The sequence below is a fragment of the Panthera tigris genome, chromosome F3, assembly GCF_018350195.1.
Source record: "Panthera tigris isolate Pti1 chromosome F3, P.tigris_Pti1_mat1.1, whole genome shotgun sequence".
Classification (NCBI taxonomy): domain Eukaryota; kingdom Metazoa; phylum Chordata; class Mammalia; order Carnivora; family Felidae; genus Panthera; species Panthera tigris.
Genome location: NC_056678.1, coordinates 64,405,046 through 64,429,957, shown reverse-complemented (window position 1 = coordinate 64,429,957; position 24,912 = coordinate 64,405,046). Strand labels below are relative to the sequence as shown.

The following is a 24,912-nucleotide window of genomic DNA, read 5'->3' as shown; positions in this document are numbered from 1 at the left end:
CCTTTCCAGCCGTGGCCTGAAGGACAAAGTTGTCCTTTGTTACCCAGGCTTCATGGGCTTGTCCCGAGTGCTGTTCCCAGATGCGGCCCGTGCCACATCTGCTGGTGATAGGACTTAAACCACTGGTGTTTGAATTCACTCCCTTATGAGACTTGTCTAGTGTGTATGTATCTGTCCATCTGTCGTGCATCTGTCCGTGTCCCACCATCTCTCCGTGGACACCCCCGTATTCGGTGTTTTGGGCGTATGGACTCCTGGACCCCCACAACACCGCACCTTACATAACTTCACCCCTGTTTTGCAGGGGAGACCTCACTGATTCTGTTACCCAGCCCGTCAGCGGCCGAGTCTGCGTGTGAATGTAAGTTTGGCCAGTGCCCGACCCCGTGTGTTGGAGCAGTGAATTCTGGGCATGAAATTGCTAGGGAGACCCTTTGCAGAGCTTCAGAGTCAGGCGGCATCTCGGAGGTGACGGCATTCGTGTTAATCTCAGGGTCCTCAATCCTGGTATCTCACCGTTTCCTTCTTATCTAGGCCAAATGTGGGTGCCTTGCCCCATCCCCTTAGGCTCTCATCATGGTTTCTGTCTGAATCACCCCACCCCAACCCCTCCCCAGCTAACTCTTAGATGGAGGAAATGAGACAAAAGTAGGCGGCTGGGCTGTGATCTTGACTTTTTTCATGCAAGCCAACCCGACTCAGGGTGCTGTGGTAAGGGCTTTTTTGAGAAGGTCGCACGTGACTGATCTACTTGGCAAATAAGATCAGCCATCAGCTTCGTGGCGTGAAAATCAAGTCCCGTCCTCACCATGGGACGGCCAGCCCGGGAAACTGGACCTGTGGGACTGCGGTGTGGGCGGGTGAGGCGAGTGGGGCCGAGCGCATTGCTCCTCGATGTGGAATCAGGGGACGACTTGGAGGGGAGGCCAAGAGACCCTACCTCTAGGTACTTAACCTGCAAGGAAGTAATGGGGCCTTCAGACCTTCAGAGCTATCCCGGGTGACCTTCCGTATCATTTGGTCTGGCCTTAAGCAACTCGCAAATGGTACCGTTTTCCAGGGTGAGGCAGAATTTGTGCACAAATCTTAGTAAAGAGCATTCCCTCCGCTGCCTTCCGGTGACCCGTGGACCTTCCCCGTGGCACACGCCCTGGAGGGTGGGTGTCAGTTCTGGTCTCTCATTAACAGGCTGGGTGAACTCGCACGAGTCACGTAGCCTCTCTCTGCGTCTGTTACCCCGATGCTGAGTCACGTAGAAACGATTTGCAGAGGATATTGCGGGAATAAAAAGAAATTATAGAACGGTTTCAACCCTTGGGTGAGTGCCTTTTTATTAGTCAGTAATTCTAACGTTTCTTGAATGAAATCCAGGAGTCCCCTGGATTCTGCGTCTGGTGAACATTGTCAAGCCTCGGGACCCCTTCAGCATCCTGTATATACGTCTACACCAGAGCGAGGCATACGGAATGAGAACGATCTGTGCAAGGCCTCCCGCGCTAGACACCTGTGGCTCATCCCTCTTTCCATTCCCGTAGCCCAACATAGGGGATCAAGACGTGTGTGGAATCACGGGGCACCCGGGAGGCTCAGTGCGTCCGACTCTTGATCTCGGCTCAGGTCGTGATACCAGGGTCATGGGATCAGGCCCCAAGCTGGGCTCTGTGCTGACAGCACTGGGGCTGCTGGGGATTCTCTCACTCCCTCTCTCTCGGCCCCGCCCCCCAAGTAAATAAATACACATAAAAAAAAAAAAAAAAGACGTGCTGATTTCGACCGAGCTGAGCAAGGCCCCAGGCTATGTGTATTTAGTTATCGCAAAGGTGCTTTGTGGAGAAAAGCGTGCTAAGGGGTGCAAGCGGATCTTTGCTTGTGGAGAGCCGTCCCTGCTTACCGCAGAATCTGATATGAGTCTCTTCACTGTCAGACACCTACCTCTTCTTCTCAACAGCAGCACTGCTACTTTGAGCACCAGGATGACACCAATGACGGCCCCTGAGGACAGCCCGACATACAGTCCCCAGGGTCTTAGTTCTGAAAAAAAAGGTCAAAGGGCAATCTCAACAGTACTGCGAGTTTAAAAACATCCTTCCCGGAAGTGGGGAGACCAAGCCTCATGTTCTCGTTCTCTATTCTCGGGGGAGACGTCCACTCTGATGGTTGCAGACAGCGGCTTCAGATCACCCAAGATTCCCTACCTGTCCTCTTATCCTTATTCCTCTCTCCACACTCTATTTTCCTCATTTCCGTGAAGATTTTTCCGCTCAAGTGCCTGATGGGCACCTTGATGGCCACATGGCTCAAATCAGGCTCATCTTTGTCCCAGGTCAACCTCTCTTCCCGTTTCCCTAGTGTTAAATCTCATGCGTCCTGCATCCATGTTGGTTGAATGAACACATGGGTACTGCCCACTGTCCCCACACCCCCACACCCCCACACCATTGTCATGAGACGCTGGGAGGAAGAACGACCAATTTCTGTCTCTTAAAAATGAACATGATGGCGCTATGATGGTCCTTCCATGCAAATAACTTTACTGAGGCCACTGGACCCGAACTGAAAGAAAAGCATGTACGTTTTCCTCTCAGCGATCCCCAGGCTTAACATGAGCCCTTGAGTGGCAGTCAGCAGGCTCAAAGTCACAGAGCACCCCCCCCCCTTTTTTTTTTTAATGCTTTCTCTCCTTTACCCACTTCACCAAATCCTTCTGAGCCAGGAGCGGTACCTTGGAAAAGAGCGAAAGAGACCTGAGTCCCAGCAAACAAGACATTTAGCTTACTGAGGTAGTAACGGACGATGAGCCAGGCTTTATTTTTAGGGCATCATGTGTATTAATAGATACAGCCTTCACAATAGCCCTGGGAGGTTCTCATTACTCCCCTTTTGTGCGGAAGGAAGCAGGCATGGAGACCCTCGAATACTAGAGATCGGTCTAGGGGTACAAATGTGGCTGAGTGTTGAAGACAGACTTCGGGGAGAGTCAGAGAGGCTTATGGGCTTGGGGCGAGTTACCCCAGGGTAATGAACAGTGGGTTCATTACCTGAAGCACCAGGATTTTAAGTAAAGTAACAGCATTAAGGCTCTAAACACAGTTGACCCTTGAACAGCCTGGGGGGGGGGGGTTAGAAGTACCGGCCCCCTGACACAGTTGAAAATCCATGTGTGACTTTTGATTCCCCCAAAACTTAACTGTTTATAACCTACTGTTAACCAGAAACCTTCCTGGTAACACAGAGAGTTGATGTATTATATGTATTAGATGCCGTTCTCTTACAGTAAAGAAAGGTGAAGAAAATGTTGAGACAATCGTAAGGAAGAGAAGATCTATTTCCAGTACCGTACTGTATTTGTAAAAAAAATAAAAATCAATCTGTATATAAGTGGATCCACCCAGTTCAAACCCGTGGGATTGAAGGGCCAGCTATAGCATAAGAGCAGGTGTTGGCATTAATGTGTCAGGGTAGTTTATAAGGATGATTGTAGAATCGGCCTGCTTGTTGTTGAACTTGGGGTGGACTGGGGGGGCGGGGAGATGTTGAGATGAAGGAATAGGTGGGTTGTAGAGGAGCAGAGTCCCTGCAAGCGCCACTCGCACAGTTGACCTGTGACATTCACAGAGTTGGCCAAAGCTACAGGCTAAAGTCTCAGGGCATCGACAGAAGGCAAGATCCAAGTGGGCCTTCAGCCTGATGGCTCACCAGAGGTTGCCTCCTGGGTTTGAAAAGATTCCTCCTTTTGCTTCCTAGGCCTTTCACACATCAAGGCATCCCAAGGAATCTCACTGAACTGGCTTTGTAAGCAGTTGACCCTCTTGATTATCGACCCTCTCCCCCAGACTGAAGAAGCTTTCACCCTGCCAGTTACCAACTCCAGGCGTGACATGTGACCTGATCAAAGAGCCAGGGTGCAAGCAGAGAGTGGCTGTAAGGCTCCTGGATTAATATCAAGCCTAAGACTTAAGCATGGAGACACCACTGTGGTTGGAACTTCCTGCGAGCGGTCCCCCTCTGAATGGCTTGTGGTCACTGAGAAGCCTCTTCGCAGGTGGGGCGCGTGTGTGTGGGTGCATGTGTGTCTGAGACAGCACAAAGAAAGAATGATTACTCAGGGCTTATGTCGCCAACCCCAGGGGCATGGAGAAGTGCCCCAAATCCTAAGCTAAGAAGCAGAGACAGCAGCCAAGCGCCACCATGTTCCGGGGGTCCATGGAGGCGACCCAGAAAATCGTGACAGCGAGTCTGACTATTGTGAGACGACTTCCTTTCCCTTCTTCCCTCGTGTATGTTGGGGACCTGCTAAGACAACAGTTACTTGAAGAACAAATGACTGGGCCAGAGCACGTAACAACGCCAGCCCTGTTTCTTTTCCAGGGAGCCGTGAGGATGAACGTCATCTGCTGTCCTTGTCCCATGACATAACCGACCAGCTTCTGCCCATCCAGCCAGATCTGAGAGGCAAGCTGGCCGTCATCCTGAGATTTCACAGCCCGGATTCTTCTCCTAGTCTTTGAATGCAAAGTAATGTGAACCTGTTCGAGGATTTAAGCGACAGCTCCATAGAGGTTTTGAATATTAGAGGAGCTGGAGCATCATCTCACCCGACTCAGTCATTTTTACGTTGAGGGAACTGCGATTCAGACAGGTGTGCCCAGAGCCACAGAGAGGTTGATGGCGGAGCTGGGCAGGATGAGAACTGTGGACTTCACGGTCTTGTGTTTTCTCCTGTGGCGGTGGGACCCCGCGAGGAAAGCCCTGGGAGGTGCCCATGCCCTCAACACCCTCCCTCCAACACCCGCCCCGTCTCGTGCCCTGTGGTGTGCCCTCTCCCCTTCCTCCCGCCGCACCTTCGGCTGCCTGCCGGGCCTGCCCAGTGTTGACGCCCAGGCCAATGCTACCTCCTCTGTGTCGGTTTCCCTGACCTGTCCCAGCTCTCCTTGTTCCCTGCCCCGCGACTCTGCGGCACCTTGACTCAGGCCGTGTGTCTTAGAACCTGAGTTGTGCCATTATCTTTGCGGTGCAGATCACTTTCAGTGAGGTCATTTGGAACCAGACAGGGGGATTCGAATTCTGGACCTACCACCTGATAGCTCTGTGATCTCGGAGAGGCTGTTCATAACTTCTGGGGCCTCAGTCTCCTCGACTGCAAAGCGAGCACGACAATATCCAGTTCGCACAGTCGCTCTGACGAGCCGAGGAAATCTTTGTAGAACGTGCCCAGAGCAGTGCCTGGAGCACAGCACGAGGTGCACACCTGTCGCCTCCTTCCGCCAGCCTCCACTCCCCCGCCAGCTGCTAGCCTCTCAGAGGCCACTTCTTTCCCTCTTTTGCTGGTGTCCTAGGACTTGGCACACAGTACATTCTCGGTAGATTCCTGCTGGTGGATTGGAAGCACAAGACGATGGGTTTGATCTCACGTCCACCGGAGTCCCTTCGCTGGCCACCGACACTTCAGCCCCATCCTGTTGTCGGCTTATGACTTCGTTTCTCTCTCTGTCTAGCAGGCGTCCTTGCACGTGGTGCTCCTCTGTTTGGTACTATTCTCTCGTGATACGGCTGCTTGTATGGAAACTAAATGTCAGGTACTCCCGGCCCTTAGCAATTTGGATCGATACGGACAGAATGCTGTCAGGCTGCCCATGATTCCTACAATGTCAGGTGATAACTTCCTCGTACAACGAAAGACTTGCTCGTATGGCTCCGCTTGCTGTGGTCTGGGCTGTCCTGGGTGCAAGGTTCAATGCCTTCAGCAGTTTCCACATACACACACACACACACACACACACACACACACACAACCAAAAACCTACACCAAGATTTTGTGGGTGTGAATCCTCTGCTGAAGATCTGAAAGGTCACAGGGAACAGATTCCATCATGAACCAGGTGGGTTTTTCCACCATCTGACAGGCTCAGACCTTCTTTTTCTCTTCCTCTGTCTGCACAAGCCACATCTGTCCCCTTTCTTGCACAGAATCCTCTAACCCACAGCTGAATTCTTTGGGGGAGGGGTGTCACCTCCTACCCGCTAACATTAAAAAAAAATTTTTTTTAGTGTTTATTTATTTTTGAGAGAGAGAGAGAGAGTGAGAGCCAGAGCATGAGTGGGGAAGAGGCAAAGAGGGAGACGGAGACACAGAGTCTGAAGCGGGCTCCAGGCTCCGAGCTGTCAGCACAGAGCCCAGCGTGGGGCTCAGACCCACGAGCTGTGACATCATGACCTGAGCAGCAGTCGGACGCTTAACCTACCGAGCCACCCAGGCGCCCCTGCCCGCTAACATTTAAACTAAGGTACAATTCTAAACAAACCCTGTTCCTTTCCAGAGAGGAATTTTAGTCGACGTTTCTTAATACGATAATATTTTTCTACCTGGTAAGGTAGAGAAGTCCCACCTAGATTGTAAATTCTTGAAGGTAAACGCTGTGTTAAGCTTTATTTGCACCCCCTCCCCCCACCACCTGATACGATGTAGGGTGGGGGGGGGGCACTTACTGAGCACAAGATAAAGGAAGTTAAATTAAATTAAAAGCCATAGAAAGAAGACTGGCATGTATCCCTTGGTTAAGAATTATTAGAGCCCTAAATATAAGGAGGTCTCAGAAGGAAGGCAGGGTCACTTTTGAATGGCTCGAAGTGGAATCAAAGGGACCGAGCGCTGACCTACTTAGCATGTGCTTCATAATAATGAAATGGAATCAGGAAGAGACTGTGTGCCTGCGGCCTCCGCACCACCTGTGTTCCCATTTTCAAACCACCGTTTCCTGTGACAGAAAACTCCAGCTCTCCCTCTTCTTCCTCAGTCCTGTAGTGAGTGAGGCCTCTCACAACGAAATCAGAGCAACGTGGTCCCGGGGCCCGTTGGCCCCATTGTTCATTCACAAAGAAATCCGATCTGAACGTTTCTAAATAGGAGGTGGGGCCTTTTTCCACCCCTGGAGCCTCCTCGAAGCCGCTGAGGAGGCTGGTCGAGAACCCCGGTGCAATTTGTGAGCCCTCACCTTTGGTCCCCTCCCCTGTGGGTTGTGGTTTAAACCTGACAACTTGGCCCGGAGCCACGCCTCCAAGGCAAAGGATGGGGGGCCTTTTTTTTTTTTTTTAACCTCTAAAAGTCCATTGCCACAGACACGCAAAAGCTGTCCCTCCTCAAGTCCGCCAAACCTCATTCTTCCAGGAGAGAGAGAAGAAAACAAAAAAGAATCTGAGAAACAAACGTAGTCTCCCCCAGGACGTAGTGAGATGCTGCCGTAACGGTCTGAGAACAGATCTCCTTCCTGCCTTTCATGTGGTTCTGTCTGCAAGGCCGTCTGCAAAAGCTCAGAGCGACTTGAAGAAGTCAGCCAACCTTCAAAAAACACCTTCTCGTCGACGGTGGCTTCCACTCAGAATTGGGGATGCTCACAACCCATACGCTAATTTGAGGTCCGGGACCACCCAAGGGAACAGTTGCACAGAGTTTCCGGGTTCCAGAAGAGCCCCTCACGCCCGCCTATCCCACCCACACTGTGTTGCAGAGGCTGCTGGTTGTGCCCACACTTTTCCGCATCCATCCACGGAAGCGCGGGTGTTGTCCAGTCGCGGGGCCGGCCAGCCGCCCTTGCGGCAGGGGTGGCCATGTGACAAGGGTCTAGCCCATGAGGCACCTTCCAGCCTCCACCCTTCCGCCACTGTTGTCACGCCGGCCGGACTGGGTGCACGATGAAGAGGGACGTGCCTCTGCCCTCGGTAGCAGTGGGTGCTCCCTGGCCCTGTTAGAAAGGGGGAGCCCCTGGGGCTCACTGGCAGGTGTCACCTGTCTCTTCCTCTGCGCTAACCCAGGCTTGCTGAGCCAACTTGTTGGCGATCTACGGAAAAGTAGCTTCTTTCCAAGAGGAGCTCCCAGGGACATTCCCTTTTAGTTGAATTGCTTAAGGTTTTGTATTATTCGTTCTGGCATAGATGTAACTCTTTCCGAAGACGGTCACGAAGGACAACAGCAAGGCCCACCCCGTCGACCCACATCAACATGCTCTGGGTGACCTCGCGAGAGTGCTTTGTAGCACCCTAAGATTTGGACTTGGCAATAAAGGTGCTTCCTAGCAAGAGACATTAAGATGTTTCTTACCGTGCTCACTGGGAATCAGCGGAAACAAACAAACAAACAAAGACGTTTCTTACTGTAAAATAATGAAGTGGCCATTGGAAGAAGGATGAGTATACCACTGGGAGCCTGGACAAATGTCATCAGAAAAATGGCACAGTGAAGAGATCTCCAATAAACCCTCAGACTCCACCGCTCGGTCCCAAGGCTGGAATTTCCCTTGTATGAAGTCTTTGTTAAACTAACAGCCACTCCTCATCATCTCTTGATGGGTCACTGCAAGGGTGGCCCTTCCCCATAACTAGTTTCTCTTTCTGCTGCCTCTTCCCTGCCCCCACCTATTCTCCACACCACTGAAATCTCTCTCCGAAATGCAAAGCCGATCGTGTTACTCCTCTATCGATTATCGCTTCCGATTGCCTGTAGGGTAACACAGGACAAGACCCAGCTGCCTCTGCTTTTCCCTCTGCCTGGAATGTCTTTCTTTGATCTGCTTGGGCAATTTGTATTTACTCTCCAAAACCCACTTGGTGTCGCATCCTCTGCGATGGTCTCTCTGATTCCTTCAGATAGCCTCAATCATTCCTTCTTCTTTGTTACTTCTGTTCTGCCCGTACCACTACACGATCTAGGATTAGCTACTTCCAGAATGATCTCTTTCCTTAAGGGCAAGGATCAGGTCTTTTTTTTTTTTTTTTTTTTTGTCTTCGTGCACTCAGCACCTAGCACAATGTTGGAACGTAGTAGAATCTCAACAGAGGTTGTCAAACTAAGCACAGTATTTTAAGGATTAGTAATACTCATTAAACACAAGTCAACAAGCTAATAGAACTCTGTTTTCTGTCTTTAGGCAGCCTGGTATACTGGGAACGGCATGCCACAGCCCAGCTATGTGAATTTGTTCTGATGTGCCATTGTTCCCCACCCCCAGAGGCAGGAGGGAGGGATCTCTGTTTGTGTTATGGATTGAACTGTGCTTCCCCCAAAATTCACATGTTGAAGTCTTCAGAATGTGACCTTATTTGGAAACAGTGTCTTTACAGAGGTGATCAAGTTGAAATGAGATCACTCGGGTGGCGTTATGAACTGAACTCTGTCCCTCCCCAACTCATATTTTGAAGCCTTAACCCTTAGTACCTCAGAATGCAAATGTATTTGGAGACGGGATCTTAAAATGGGCAATGAAGTTAAAATGAGGCCATTAGGATGGGCTCCAATCCAATCTCACAGGAAATCCGGGCACACGAAGAGATGTGTGCACACACAGAGGAAAGACCATAGGGAGGCACAGCAAGAAGGTGGCCATCTGCAAGCCAAGGAGAGAGGCCTCAGCAAAAAAGCCCAGCCCTGCCAACACTTTGATCTTGGACTTCTAGCCTCCAGAGTTGTGAGAAAATGAATTCCTGCCACTCAAACACCCAGTCTGTGGTCTTCTCTTATGGCAACACCAGAAAACCGATTACAGGGGAGCCCTGATCCAACATGACTGGTGTCCTTATAAGATGAGGGAATCTGAACGGAGATAGGCTCTGAGGAAAGAGAGTGTGAAGAGACACGAGGAGAAGGCAGCCACCTGTCAGCCACCGAGAGGGGCCTCCACAGACCTCTTCCTCACAGGTTCAGAAACAACCAGCCTTACCAACCATGTGATTCTGGACTTCTAGTCTCCAGAACTGTGAGGCAATACATTCTGGTGGTTGAAACCACCCCGTTGCTGGAACTCGGTCACGGCAGCCCTAGCAGCAAACATCCCTTGTAAACTTTGGTTAGCCTTCTTCCTACTGTACGTGCAAAGCGAATCATAGAATATTGACTCTGGACAGAGCTTCGTGACCTATGAAGACTTTGGAAAGCACTAATTAAATTCTTCTTGAACCACAGAGAAAAGCACAGAGAGAGTCCTTCCTTTTTTTGAGATAGGCCAGGGTAAAACTCTTCATGCCCTGTCTTTGCTCCAGGAGGTTTGCTATGACCACAGAAGCCTCAAGAAAAAACCTTGCATTTTTACAATTATTTACGAGGCGTTTCAAGCCCATCATGTTTTCCACGACTACTTAGGAGGATTCCAGGATCAGACAGCTCAGCCCTGCTACGTGCTCTGTGTGTGACCTTCCTATGTCTTTGCTTCCTCATCTGTGAAGTGGGGGTGTACTGATGCTCTTTGGTGGCTGTGAGAATTGAGTGCGAGGCCACACAAGTGGCATATAGTAAACAGTTAAGACCTGTCAGCGGTTACGATTTTAGATAAAGAATCTAAGCCTCAGACAGGTTAAGAGGCCTTACGCTTGCAAGTAAGCAGAGTGGCATTGGGTCCAGAGCCACTGGGGACACCTTCCGCAAACCCTAGAACGCCTCCCTCATAGACACACCAAGTCTACAGCGGGCTGAAGTCCCCTTGGAATGGCTCCTGTTCCCCGCACTGGATGCAGAAAGGAGAATGTCAGGGCATCAGTAATGCTCGGAGGGCCAGCAGCCAGGTCCTTCTGTCCCTGAACCCACCTGAGGCACGGACACAGGATCTGTCATTGAAAAGGGTCAGCGGTCTGTCTAGCTAGCTTCCACCCTCAGATGGCCACTTAATCGGCCCTCCCTTCCTTTTGATAGCAGGAATAATGATGCTGTGCCTCCTGGAGAATGAGCAGTCAGAAGGTGGAGGCTTAGGTGCTAAACCTCGAGGAAGCATGGGGAGGGTACTTAAATGCTACGAGCTTCACCTTCCTCGTCTGTAAAATGAGGGTGGCAATAACACTCAACCGGGAGGGTCATTGTGAGGACGAAGCAGATGAGACCTTTGAAAGCGCTCTGCCAATAACAAAGTACTATGTGGTTTGTCATCATTCCCGAACGCCACAATCCAGGTCTTGGTCAGAGAGCTAACTCCCCGGGACATCCGACTTGCTATGAGGTTCACGGTCCATACCATTAACAGGTGGCCCTTCATTATACACTGCTTTCCATTACTGAGCAGATGCTTCACGTCTTGTCATCACACCACGTGGCTGGAGAGCACAGGTCAGGTCTCATAGCCGTGCCCAATTTGCTGCACGGAGGGGGTCAACAAGTCTTATCGATGGTGCAGACCTGTCCCACCATGAGCGGACCGTGCACTGGGGAGTCGAGACCTGCCTCCCTTGCGGGTTAGAGCCAAGACAGGAGGGGAAAGGAAGAATCACAACGGGGAGGCCCGCGCTCTGGGTCTGACTCCATCGTTTCCCTCGGCTGGGAACTGAGCAGAACGCCCTCCCGGCGATCACGAGCGGCAGGCACCCACTGAACGCACCCGAGGAAGCTTTTACCAACCGTAGAGAAAAATGTAAAGTGTCGTTACCAGGGTGGAGGCAGGAACCATTGGTTCCAGCTGGGGACGGAGCCCGTGTCGTCAATGTGCCACACCGGCCCCCACCAGGGCACTCACCTGGCGGATCTGGCATGCACATGGACCCCGGGGTGAAGGTCTGCGAGTGGTTGCTGATGGGGTTGCTCACGGTGCAGACGTAGACGTTGTGGACGTGCTGAGGGCCCAGGCTGAGGTGCAGGTGGGAGCTGTTGGCCGAGACCGGTGGGTCGGCGCCCGTCTCCTCCCTCCAGCTGTAAGCCACATGGTCCCCCCTCTCCACCTCGCAGGCCAGCGTCAAGCTGCAGTTTCCGTTCTCCTGGGTCCAGTTCAGCACCTTTATTTCCGGAGTGGAGACCTGTTCTGTCAGGAGGTGGAGGAAAGAAGGCCTCACTCAAGTGAACCCCCTGGGATTCTGACTGGACCTTTTCGTCAGAAGAAAACGCAACCCGATGGTGCTTTTTTCCTTCCCTGTGGGTCTGCAGTGCGGTTTATTCTAGTGGGGACTTACTGGTTCCCCAAATTAGGAACCTACCTCTTCTTGCTGACACTCCTGATCTGATACCTGAGTATTACCTCCTAGATCTGGAAGAATGACTGGGGGGTGGGGTTTTTTATCTAGAGTGTGTGTTGGGAAGGGGTGCTCACTCTAATGCCATGAAATAGCCGAGGCCAGGGAGCGGGTTGCATTCATTTAGCGATTACTGTAGGACAGACACGATTCTGGCACTGCACACTCATCATAGCCTTTAATCTCCTCAACAACTTTCTCAACAATCGTAGCCTACTAGTGATAAGTATTCCCATCTTACAGGTGAAGACACTGAGTCCCGCAGGGATGGCAGGGGTCACATATTATGTGAGCTCAGAACCTAGGTCTGTCTGACTCTGAAATCCAGCTTCTTCCTTGGACTCGAGAAGACTCTCGTGGTTGCATAGACCGCACTTTCCAAGGTAAGAATTTAGGTGACAAGATGTGACAAAGGCAATGAACTCTTCTGGAAAATGCATGATGGGTCGTCCCTGGGGGGCACTACTGGAGTGGCCAGAACTCCCTGGTACCTGTCAGGGGGCTGAAGGGAGTCTGCATACACTGTGTGGAGGAGGGGGAAGGACTCTCCTGATGTCCTCCTGTAGGCATCTGGGGATTTCAAAGAAATGCTGGGTAGGTGAGGCTGTCTATCCCATCTCAGAGAGAAGTCTCTCTATAAAGGAGCCTCTGGGCTTGAAAGACACAAACTCTGGGTGCATTCGAGCGGGGCTGGCAGTTACAGAGGCTCAAAAAAAGCACTGGCCTTGGACTCAGATGGACCTACGTTCTAGTTTAAGTTCTGCAACTAAGCGACTTTATAACCAGAGTCTCTGTTTGCGATGACAAAAAAAAAAAAAAAAAAAAAAAAGAGCCCTTCTAGCAGGTGGATGTGGTCCTGTTCCTGGGCATGGGGCGTGGGAGTGGTCCATGGGCTGAGACTCAGCTCTCCTTTGCCCAGGCCCCTAGTGCAGGGGACCAGCCACGAGGACGTGTGTAAGCACATGACGGTCCTGTGGATTTCAATGTCTTCATCTATGGAAAAGAGGTCGGACTTGATCCGCGGCATTCAAACATTTTAAAAATCGGGGGAAAAACAAAACCCTTTTGCAAGCCAAGTCTTATTTGCAAATTGAGACTCTCAGGCTCCTAGGCCCTGTAGTCCGTGCGCAGCTAGGCTCCTCGTCTTTGGCAAATGGGGGTAGTAATTAGTGCTCTCAGCTACCACCAATGGGCCATTTGGACAAAAAAGATTTGCGAATCTCTAAAACCTCTTCCTAAACCACAGTTTAAACACCCTGGACTTGCTGATCTTTAAAAGTCACTCCCAATCTTGGAACCCTCGCTAAATTCTTAGGCAAGGGACTATCGCTGCCCACCCACCCCCACCCCACCCCCCACCCCCCACCCCCAACCCCTGCCTGGTGGGGACTGGGGAAACCCTGTCATTACCAAAGAGCTTCAGCTGCAGACAAAAATGGCGAACTGAAAAGTTCTCCTCCAGGGTCGTGAAGTACCAGCCCTCATTTTCCTTCTTGCTTTGCAGGATCTCCAGCTTCAGGTTTTCCGGATGGAATTTATAGCCATTTTCCAGAAAGCGTAGAGAGGCCCTTTCTGGCAGACTCAGAGACACTATTTTCCTCTTGACATTTTTTTGCGGTGATTCTGACTTTGTGACCAGGATGTGGATGCTCTTGTTCATGCTCTTACTTATGCCTTCAGATGCCAGGGGCAGCAGCAAATTTCTTCCCAACTGCTTGGTGACCTCTTGACAATTCATCAAGCTCTCACCTGTGGGAGGAGGAAGAAGAAAGTCCCTTATTGTGGAAGTTTTTGAGAATCACATCCTCTCTGTGGATCAGGAATGACAGAATATAGGTGCTCCTTCTTCCTCCCGGCCTCTCCCTGGCATTGCCAGGTGCTTAGCAGCCAATAAGGACAGTCACGATAGTCCCGCTGTATTCTCAATGTTTCAAAAATCCCAATGGAAATCTTAAATTTTTTTTTACATTAAATATCATTTATTGTCACATCGGTTTCCATACAACCCCCAGTGCTCATCCCAACAGGTGCCCTCCTCAATGCCCATCGCCCACCTTCCCCTCTCAGTTTGTTCTCAGTATTCAAGGGTCGCTTATGGTTTGCCTCCTTCCCTCTCTGTAACTTTTTTCCCCCCTTCCTCTCCCCCATGGCCTTCTGTTAAGTTCCTCAGGATCCACGTATGAGTGAAAACATATGGCATCTGTCTTTCTCTGCCTGACTTATTTCACTCAGCATAATACCCTCCAGTTCCATCCACATTGCTACGAATGGCCAGATTTCATTCTTTCTCACTGCCAAGTAGTATTCCATTGTATATATAAACCACATCTTTTTTTTTATAATGGAGGTGTACAGACTAACTGGGACACTGGATTTCTTTGGTCTAGGAGAGAATTCTCTCAACTCAGATTTATAGTGAAGGCACAGAGAAGCGAAGATGTGGAAAAGTTAAATGACATCCCTAAAGTCACGTAATCCGGGTCTGCTAATTCCTTGACCAGACTTCTCACCACCACTGGGTACATAATATGAAGGGTGGAGAGCAACCAAAGCTGATTCGGAGCTTGTGAGCCCAGGACACCAAGGCTACAGAACGTCATTTTTCAGATGACAAAGAAAGAGAAAAGTCTGAGGGGTGTGGAGCCAGGCAGGTAGTAAGCCCAGGGTTCAAACTGTGGAATTCTTGCTCTCCAAAAAAACTGTTAAATAGTTCCCAATATCAAGGGTGAGAAATTATTTTACTTCTCTTTTTCAAAAGAGGTGAGCCAACAACAACAACCAAAAAAAGAAAGAAAAAGAAAGAAAGAAAGAAAGAAAGAAAGAAAGAAAGAAAGAAAGAAAAAGAGAGAGAGAGAAAGAGAGAGAGAAAAAGAAAAAGAAACCCAAAACCAAACCTTTCAAATCACTGTAAGGGATCCTACTGCTGACTATTTAACACCTCCTCTCCTCTTCTCAAACTGATGACCTCAGCTGTTGACTCTGATTCTCATTTCACTGAGAAAGTAGTCGAAACAAGAGGAGAATTTCCATTTGTAGCCACCACCAGGAAACCTACCTACTTAGATGGGTAGTCTGCGCTCCCCTTAGGTCTAGCCTCTTCCTTCACGGAGCACTCGCCCATTTCAAGAATTTGCTCTCGCAATTGCCCTCATCCCTTGCATCATCAGCTTCGTTATTGGCGTAGAATGTTGTGGGTTATTTCCATCAATACACAATAAACCCACTTGTAACTTCCCTCATTTACAAACCCCTCCCCTGACCCCAGGTTCATCCCTAGCCGCTGCCTCATATCTCTCTTTTCCTTTATTGCCAAGCCCTTTAATGTGTGTTGATATTTTCTGTTTCCATTTCCTGACCCATTTTCCTGTGCCCGCTCCTGGCAGCTGCTGTTCCTTACTACTCACTGCAAGGTCACTCGTCGAGGTCATTGTATGCACCGTGGCGCCAAGTCCATTCTCCATTCTCATCTTGCTTTCTCAGGAGCACTTGACATGGTTCCCCACTCCCTCTTTGAAACAGTCTTCATTCAGTCCCCTGGAGCATCACGCTCCCCTGGTTTTCTTCCTCTTTCATTGGCTGCCCCTTGTCAGTTTCCTTGACTGCAACCTGCTGCTCTTAACCTCTAAATATTGGAGCATGCCAGGACTCAGTACTCAGACCTCCTCTCTCCCAGCCACGTTCATCCAGCTGCATGGGCTGCATACTTCTGGAATGCTTGCAGAGATAGATCTCCCTCCCAAACTGCCTACACGGATCAGCACTCGGAGGTCTGAAGGGCACTGCAAACTCAGCAGATGAACTCTTGGTTCTATAGCCCCTTCTACCAACGGCATTACAACTCTCCTGAATTCTCAGACCGAAGCCTTTGGAATCATCCTTGACTCCTTTCCTTCTTTCATACTCTGCATTCTTCTATCAGCAAATCCTGTTGGCTCTACCGTCGGAAAAGATCTGCAATCTTAGAACCTCCCTCATTTCTGCCACCATCGTCATAGCCTGGCATGGCCATTGGCTTCCAACTCATCCCCCCGCATCCATACAGCGGGCGGAGTCATCTTTTAAACCTATGTCAGCTTTTGTCTCTCTCTTGCTTTTAAACTTCCAGGGCTTTCTAGCACCCATGCAAAAAATATCCAAAGGCTTTATTATGGCTTCAAAGATGGTGAGTAACCCCGCCCCTGACCCCTCTCCTGCCCTCTCTCTCCACTCACTGCACTCCGGTCACACCGGCTCACACACCTCACCAAGATCATTCCCAGCTCCAAGCTTTGGCTTTTGCTGTTCTCTGGAAATCTCTTCCCTTCCATATCTAGGTAGCTCAGTCCTCCACTTCATTTTAGGTTTCTGCTCAAAAAAGTTATTTCCTCTGAGAAACTGGCTCTGACCATTTTATATAGAAAATAGCACTCCTACCGATTGCACACTTACCACTGTCTGGTGATACATTGCATATTTGCTTATTTTATTTCTGTGTCCCTGGCTAGGATGCAAGTCTTCAAGAGGAAGAATTTCATTCTGTTCAATTGTTTTGTCTCTAACACCGACAGCAGTAGTTGGTACATGGTAAGCTTTTCGCAAATATCTGTTTGATCTACGACTGCAAAAAATGACATTACCTGACTAAAATCTCTTTTATTGAGCTGTGCCCAATATATAACTGAACTTAACCATAAGTTAATTCTCATAAAAGAAGGAGCCCATGACTCAGAGAGCATAGATTGTTCTAGTTGATAAGGAAACCAGAAAAGTAACACAAAACCACCTGGTTAAGTAACGCAGGCACTTAGAAAGGACACAATTGACTTGTGACTAAGATTGGCTGTTGGAGAATTGGACAGACCAAATCCTCTCCGCACCAAAAATGCCCTGAAATCCCAGCACTGGCCCGTAAAGGGCCCGGGTGGCGTTGGGCTAGAGATTCCGAGGTGGGGGGAAGCACGAGGCAGTCCACATGGGCTGAAACAAGGGCGACATTGGGGGAGACTCATAACAATGAAGGAAAAGGAGTTTACAGGACGAGATGGGGGGAGCCCCTCACCAAAGGAATCAAAGAAAGCAAGTAGGAAGGGAAAGAGGACAAGAAGAGAAGGAGCAGATTCGAGAAGGGCAGGCTGAGTGATGTGTGCACGCTCACTCACGGGGAGTGGCATTGAAACTTGGTCAGGAAGAGACCCTCACACCCTGCAACCCACACGAAGAATGAAGACCTACCAACTGACTCCGTGTCAGTGGCTGGGGCGGGAGGGGGGACTAGAAACCAGCACCACCTAAACACAAGTGGAAAAAAATAGGGGGACTTTAAAGTGGTTCACAAAACCCTTCAAGTGGAGTCCCTGCTCCTGAAACTTCCTACCGTCTGATGAGTGTTTTCCAGTGGGTCTCTGATTCAGTCAGCCCCTGTTTACTAAATCGTCTGGAGGAAACACCAACTCACTTTCTTCAAGGGTAATTCTACTTAGAAAGTAGAGTGATTCACGTGGACCCATGGATATTTTCCTGAAATCAGCAGCATTTAGCCAACCCTTCACGAGATGGGATTCTACCTAATGACAGCCACCCCCCGCCCTCCATTTTTCTGCCGCCATGACGCTTTCACATCTCCCTATAGCGTTTCTTTCGAGTGGAGGAGGGGGCGGCCCTTAACAGCTCTCACTTCTTACGGCAGATCTAGGCCCAGGGAGAAAAGATAACTTGTCCAAGCCTGCTTTGTAAGCTGCAGTCCCATGAACCATCCTCTTTTCCCTTGTTCCTTGATGTTGCTGGGTCTTTCTGTCTCAGAGTATTTGCATTTACCCCAGCCTGAACGCCTGTTGCCCCCCCCCCCCGTATTTCCCTGGCTGCCTCCTTCTGTCTTTCAGGTCTCTGCCTCTGACCCCTGGCTTAGTCTAGGCCCCCCTGCCAGTGCCTCCCGTGCCTTTGTTTTGTTTTTTTTTTTTAATTTTTTTTTTTAACATTTATTTATTTTTGAGACAGAGAGAGACAGAGCATGAACAGGGGAGGGGCAGAGAGAGAGGGAGACACAGTATCTGAAACAGGCTCCAGGCTCTGAGCTGTCAGGACAGAGCCTGACGCAGGGCTCGAACTCAGGGACCGTGAGATCATGACCTGAGCCGAAGTGGGACGCTTCACTGACCAAGCCACCCAGGCGCCCCATCCCGTGCCTTTGTATCACACCTGCATCTCACCCATCACGCTTTTAACCCTGATCTGTGCCTGTCATCATGACTTAAGAATAAGCTTCCAGGAGTAGTCACTGGGTCTGTTTTGTCCACTTGGAGTCCTAACGCCCAGCTGGAACATAGCAGAAACTCAGTTGCTCAAGAGAACAAAACACTGAATGAGATGAATAAGTGAATGAACAGAGAGGCTAAGTTCTCCTCTCTCCCAAATCAGGACGTTTTACCTTGACGCCACCCCTCAGGAGTATAGGATGGGGGCAAACGGTGGGGACCTTTGTCCCCGCTTGCCAGGTGAGGACAGGGAAAAGCCGTGGCTGTAGACCCTGGGCTTTAGCTCAACAGACCACTTGCCATTTCCCCCTTGAACACTCAGAACCCTTCACCTCTGCATTGGTGCCTTCATCTGGAATATTCTCTTCAAGTCCTATAAAAACCCAACCTACCAGATGTATGTATTTGGGAAGACACACGAGGCAGAAGGGGGATTTGTCTCCACTGTATACCCTTTTGTACTGAGGAAGTTTTATAGACGTATGCATGATACCCTTCCAATAAACAAACTAGCTCACACAAAACATTAAACGAAAACTTACTTGATGAAAGCAGTTCCTATCCACTTTCCAAACTCCAGACCAGATACTTCCAGACGCCCTCTACTTCCTTCTATGATCTTATCACCTTCTCTCATCTGTTGAATATTCCCGTACTTCCATTCAATTAAAAGCAACTTCCATGCTCCAATTATAGGTAACATATTCTAATATTCACCGTGGGCCCTGGATATGGATTTTGGCATCCCCTCCCCCACCGAGCATAAGTTTATCTAGCGTCATTTATCGAGGCTTCTGAAGTCAGGCTGTGTGACTGCAGAGAAACTGTTAAACTACTCTGTGCCTCTCATTCCTTTTTGGGTAAAACTGTAACGGTAACGACAATAACACATATCTCATAGGGTTGGTGTGAGAATTCAATGAATGATACACATAAAGCACTTGGAACCCACGGTGCCTGGTATGAAGCAAGCAGGCTGTGCTTACTATTAGTATCCATTCAACAAACATTTGTGGAAGGGCTCTCCTTTACCAGACACCATGTCAGGTGCTGGGCAGAGGCTGCGGTTGATGTTTCCCGCACACTTCACCAACGCCTGCCCCATCGTGTGTCTTAATAGACGGTTGCTGAACGGGATTGTCCAAAGTCAGTCTATGGGTAAAACCGAATAGCCCTGGCGTTCTGCTTTCCAGTCTGGTGCCAGAGACGTGAAGGTGATGGCTTTAGTAAAGCTTTTGAGAAATAGAAGGTGCTGAGGCCTCCGTCTCGGGATGGAACAGGCAGGTGAACAAAGTCGGGCCAAGTCTGGAACCCACACTCTTGCCCTTCATGTGTGAGAAGGAGGTGGGGTGGACCCCCACGGAGGAATACAAAATCCCCTTGGGGCAATTCATCCGTTGCAATAGACGCATCCCTCTGGTGGGGGATGCTGGTAATAGGGAGGCTGTGCATGTGTGGGAGTAGGGGGAAATCTTGGTACCTTCTGCTCATTTGTGCTGTGAACCCCAAACTGCTCTAAAAATAAAGTCTACTTAAAAAAAAAATACCATTGAGGGAATGGAAAATTCACTTTATTAGGGGAAGGGACATGTGGACTTTTTGATTTTTACAATTCTGACTCGGAATTGGGAGGCAAGCCGAGTAGAGACGGGAGGGAGACTGGGTCCTGATTTTACAAGAATCACGCTTCTTGGTTGAATAACTGTCATGGTTGACCTGTCCCACTTGCAAAGCATTTCCGTCTGTATTTAACCGGGGTTTCACAAAAGCGGGTGTATTTAAAAATAAAAACACTAAAAATTGTGTGTGTGTGTTTCAGAGAAGACAGCTGCCGCCTATTGGGTAGACACGCCCCACGGGGCTGGGCTGCTGCTCAGTAACCAGGGAGCCCCAAGCCTCCAATGAAGCACCTGGTGGACGCCATGGGGACACCGTGGGCCAGGCTGGCCAGCAGACAAGCAAGCCCAGAGATTTAAAACTACCATGCCACTGTTCAACCCCATCCCTCCTGACGGTCACTCAGAAATAGCCCCAGGTGGGAAAGTCACAAATGGGACGCACCTGGAAGGGCTTGAAGTGGATCAGTTTGGCTTTCTGAGCCCTGAGCCCTGAGCCCTGAGCCCTCAGAAAGCAGGAGCCAAGGGTCTGCCTGATTCTGAGGGAACCGGGGGTCGAGGAAGGGCCCCTTTATCTGGCAGTCTAACAAAAGAGACACCCCATGTGCAGCCTCTCCGACATCCCTAGCGTATCTCTGGGCTTTTCCTGGAAAAGTCCTTAATGGATTTGCGGTCTTGAAAACCCCAAGGGCAAAACACCGGAGCCTCAGGATTTCCCCCCACCTTCCCTAAAGCTGCTTCCACGCCAAGCTGCCTCCCCAAGTCTGATCGAACTCAAGACGCTTAAACACTCCTCAGGGAGCCCAAAGTCCCTTCTCGCGGGGCCTTTTTAGTCTCAAATCCCTTTTCTCATAGCCCTGAGACTACTAACAGAACACCAGCGCGCCTTCGGAGGAACACGAGCCAGAAAGGCAGGAGCAGAGCCCAGGCGCAAAGGCTCTCTGATGCGTCTGGCACTATGGCTGGAGATGCCCTGACCCTTGAGAGTTCCCAATTCGCATTTCCCACTTCCTGTAACCAGCCCTGGACACCAAAAATCCTGGCCTCTCCCCCGCTTGCTGCCGTGGAAGGTTCCCTTCCAGGAAAGTAGCCACCGGTACGACCACACTGTGGCCACTGCCTGTTCTCAGCTGATGCCTGGGGTTTTCACTTCTAACTTCTTTTCGCACGGCGGCGGCCCCTCTTTGTTGTTGGACCATGTTTCTGGCTTGTCTGCTCGCGTGTGTGAGGATCCCCTCCGAGGGGAGGGATGTAAGAGTCTCCTCTCAGAGCTCAGCCCGTCCATCTCAGCCCCACAGCCTGGGTCTTCGCCAGATGCAAAACCAACCGCTCAACCAGAACCTTGACCACACAGCTTCTCGCCCTGAGAGGCTGGTCTGGAACGTGGCCAGTGCCTTTGGCTTAGGGCTCCTGGTCTCCCAGCGTTGGTAAGACTGAGCCTTAAAATCCAGGCTCCAGGAACCCATGATATTCCTTCCTCTTTGAAAGAGTCAGGAGAAACTCAGAACCAGTCCCCGAGGAGGAGGCAGCCAAGCCACAGCCCCCAGCCCCTGCTGACTCCTCTCTCTCTCTCTCTCTCCTTGGGCTGGCTGAGTCCTGGCAGGTAATGGTGGGACTCAGACCCTCAAACAGATGAGCACTTACCTGTTCCGCAGCTCAGCTCAAAAGCCAGGGAGAGAAACAGCAGGAAGTTCAAGGAGAGGAGCCCCTTGAGATCCATCAGCCAGTGAAGAAAGAGAAGGGAGCCCGGTGAGGAGCCCAGCAGCTGCTTGAAGGTGCCACGGCAGAGCAAGGTCAGTGTCAGGCAGAGCTGACACTCCCGACTAGTTATGCATCAGGAACCAGATGGCTTCCTGTGTCGCTGGGACTTTTTCTGCCTGAGTCTCGAGGATTGCTCATCTCCTTTCGGGCTTTTAAATCACTTGGCTGTTCCCAAGAAGTCCGAGTCAAGTGCACAGACTGCTGAAGCCGGGAAAGCGGCTCAGCAAGCCCAGCCTTGAGCAGAAACGGCCCCCCTCCCCTCTTTAGCTCCCTCTGCGAGCTCTGCCCCGCTAAGTCCTCTTAGAGCACAAAGAAGAGGCGGGGCTCTGGCAGACCATCCCGAAATCTAGTCACTCAGTTCAAGGCTGAACTTGGATGACTGAGCTTTAAAAGGTTCTGGCGTCTCACATCTGATTTGTTCCATAACTTCAGAGAACACCTCCACATGCCGTGGGGTCCTGCTGACAAAGCCACAGAGACAAGGGGGGGGGGGGGCAAGGGCGTATTAACTGGCAGAAACCCAATTTCCCAGCTGCGTGCGTTGTGGTAGAACCCAGTGAGCCCTGGGTTGTGTGTGGGGGGAGGGGAGCCTTCATCTCAGGGCTTGTGTCTAGCTTTCTGTGGAAGAGAAGGGGCTAGAATTGGCAGAAGAAACACATACGCTTTTCCAAGAGTTAAGCCATAGGGAATGAAACAATGGAAAGATGATTTTACTGGTGTGTGGGAAGAGACTTTGCAAGGCCAGCCCCTTGCGTTTTGAAATCCATTTTAACAGGTCACAGGCACTCTCCAATGGGCTTCCCTAAGGGAATCAGGGCAACAAGGGCTGGCGATCTAGGTGAACCTGCCCTTTATTCTCACTGCTTTCCCCCCCCCCCTCCTTCACCGGACACCGTCCTCCCCACAATACTACCCGGCGGCATGCTGGAGTCAGCGCGGACCAACTCCTGAGAGCCGATGGTTAAATTTTCAGGCACCTTGCGAGCTGGGTGGTTGATCAGCATTGCCGTTATTAACAAGGTGGATGATGTGAAATTACGATTAAACGCATTGCGTTAAAACTAAGGGAATAAAAATCCCAAACGCGTTACTTCCTAATTAGTTCACGACATTCGACTAGTATCTGTGCCCTTGAGGACGCTTCCATCTACTGTATCTTTACGGTGGAACTAAAATCCCAGATCACGTGGGCTGCTGTGGTGCTCTTGCAGCCCTGCATTTGATCACACACCATGTTGGTAGTTTGAAATCAGCCAGCGTGGGAGTGTATGTACCGTGGAAACTGGCAAACGACAGAATCAGAGCTTTGGCTTAATGTTCTGTTGATTTTCTAGATGTAAGAAAGTGATAGAGAAAAAAGCAGTGATTCAGTTTGAACTTAACAGCATGTCGTGACGGCAGCTTTGATGTCGTATTCAATAACTGTCATCTCATTCAGCAAAGTCACAAGGGTCACTGATGAGCAAACGGGTTTGCAATGTAGGTCTTTAACGTTGCAAACGGGTTTGCAATGTATGTCTTTAACGTTGCACCTGTCTTCAGCTTAAAAAAAACAAAAACAAAAACAAAAACAAAAACAAAAACAACCCTGACTGTCAGCAAGAAGACAACAGAGCGAAGTATTTAAAGAGTTGAGAGGAAAAAGAATGCCAGTCTGGACTTCTGAATCCTGAGAAATTAGTCCTTCAAACGCGAAGGAGAAACCAAGACTTCCTTGGACAAACAAAAGTTGAGGGAATTTGTTGCCAGTGGTTTTGCCTTGCAAGAGATGTTCACGGAAGTTCTTTAGGGAGAAAGAAATGCTATAGGTCAGAAACCCAGAGGGGCGCCTGGGTGGCTCAGTTGGTTAAGCGTCCAACTTCGGCTCAGGTCGTGATCTCTCCGTCCGAGTGCGAGCCCTGCCGTCGGGCTCTGCTTCGGATTCTGTGTCTCATTCTCTCTCTGCCCCTACCCCACTTGTGCTCTGCCTCTCTCTCTCTGTCTCTCAAAAATAAATAAACGTTTTAATTAAAAAAAAAAAAACAGATCTACATAAGGAGAGGAAGAACATCAGAGAAGGAGTAAGTAAAGGTCAAATAAAAACTTATTTTTCCTACTCATAACTGACCTAACAGATAACACTCCGTTCAAAATAATAATAATAATAATAATAATAATAATAAAAATAATAATAGCAGGAATGTATTCAATTATGGGTGCTTATGTATATCCCTTATGTGTATATATGCTTATGAATGCTTATATATAAGTGAAATGAATGACAAGGATACAAGGGCCAGGAGAGAGGAATTAGGACTATTTTGTTATATAAGGTACTCACACTACCCAGAAAGCAGTGTAGTGTTATTTGGCAGTGCGCTTGGATGAGTTGTAAGTGTATATTGCAGAATCCAGGGCAACCAGTAAAAAAATCAATAAAAAATAAAAGGTATAACGTACCTACTAAGAAAGGAGAGAAAATGAAGTGCTTAATGAAACTACAAAAGACAGAGGAAGAGTGGAAGGCAATAATATAACAAAGAACAAGGGAACCAAACAGAAAACAGTAACAAATACGATTAAATATTATCCTAACCGTATCAAGAATCACTTTGAGTGCCAATGGTCTAAACGAGCCAATGAAAAGACAGAGATTGTCAGAGTGGCTCAAAAAAACGAGACCTGATTGGCTCCTGGTGGGCAGCAGGGGCCATTCGGGAGGTGGAGCAGGGCAAGAGGTGGCAGGATTGGCTGGTGTAGGGCCCTGCCCCTTCTGCTTCTGGGGCCTGACTTCCTGTAGCTGGGCTTCCGCCAGGCCAGCGAGAATACGTCCTTGCGCTTTGGTCAAAGGTGCTCACTCTTTGAGACATCATGGTGGTGTACTGGTGACAGGCTGGGCTCAGCTACATCGGATACTTCCAGATCTTTGCAAAAGCAGTGAGAGACGCACTGACAACAGAATTCAAAACAGATGCCAAGAAGACTTCCGGCAGCAGCCTAAAAATTGTGAAAGTGAAAAAGGAATAGTCTTACTAAAGCTTGAAAAGCTACATTTTCAAGTTGAAGATGTGTGGGCACGTGTTACAGCAGATTGAAAAGGATCTCCCTTCATGGGAAAAAGACATACTTGTTCACAGATCGACAATGACAATGCATTGAAGTATGGTTCAAAAAAACAAAGACAAAGACAAAACCCAACTCTGTGTAGTCTATGAGAAACCCATTTTAAGTATAAAGACACATATAGATTAAAAGTAAATAGAGAGGGGCCCCTGGGTGGCTCAGTCAGGGAAGCCTCCGACTCTTGGTTTCTGCTCAGGTCATGATCTCATGGTTCCTGAGTTCAGACC

General features: G+C 49.6%; 1 protein-coding gene and 1 pseudogene across 6 annotated transcripts in view; one reads left to right on the top strand and one right to left on the bottom strand.

Annotated features, from left to right (window-relative positions):
• The window catches only part of SLAMF1 (signaling lymphocytic activation molecule family member 1), a 35,704-nt gene extending 13,709 nt beyond the window's left edge, over positions 1–21,995 (bottom strand). For 2 of the 6 annotated variants that reach the window (XM_015542147.2, XM_015542148.2), the window contains exons 1-4: positions 21,467–21,995; positions 13,387–13,725; positions 11,487–11,768; positions 1,892–2,031 (exon numbers count right to left, since the gene is read on the bottom strand). In XM_015542147.2, coding sequence (XP_015397633.1) covers positions 1,892–2,031; positions 11,487–11,768; positions 13,387–13,725; positions 21,467–21,542 — 837 coding nt within the window. In that variant the 5' untranslated portion in view covers positions 21,543–21,995. Of the gene's footprint in view, positions 1–1,891; positions 2,032–9,461; positions 11,769–13,386; positions 13,726–21,466 lie in introns of those variants that run through there. The other 4 variants (XM_015542146.2, XM_007092374.3, XM_015542149.2 and 1 more) reach the window with 3 other exon arrangements.
• A 2,359-nt stretch (positions 21,996–24,354) lies between these two features.
• LOC102955358 lies at positions 24,355–24,589 on the top strand (annotated as a pseudogene).
• The last annotated feature ends 323 nt before the right edge of the window (positions 24,590–24,912 follow it).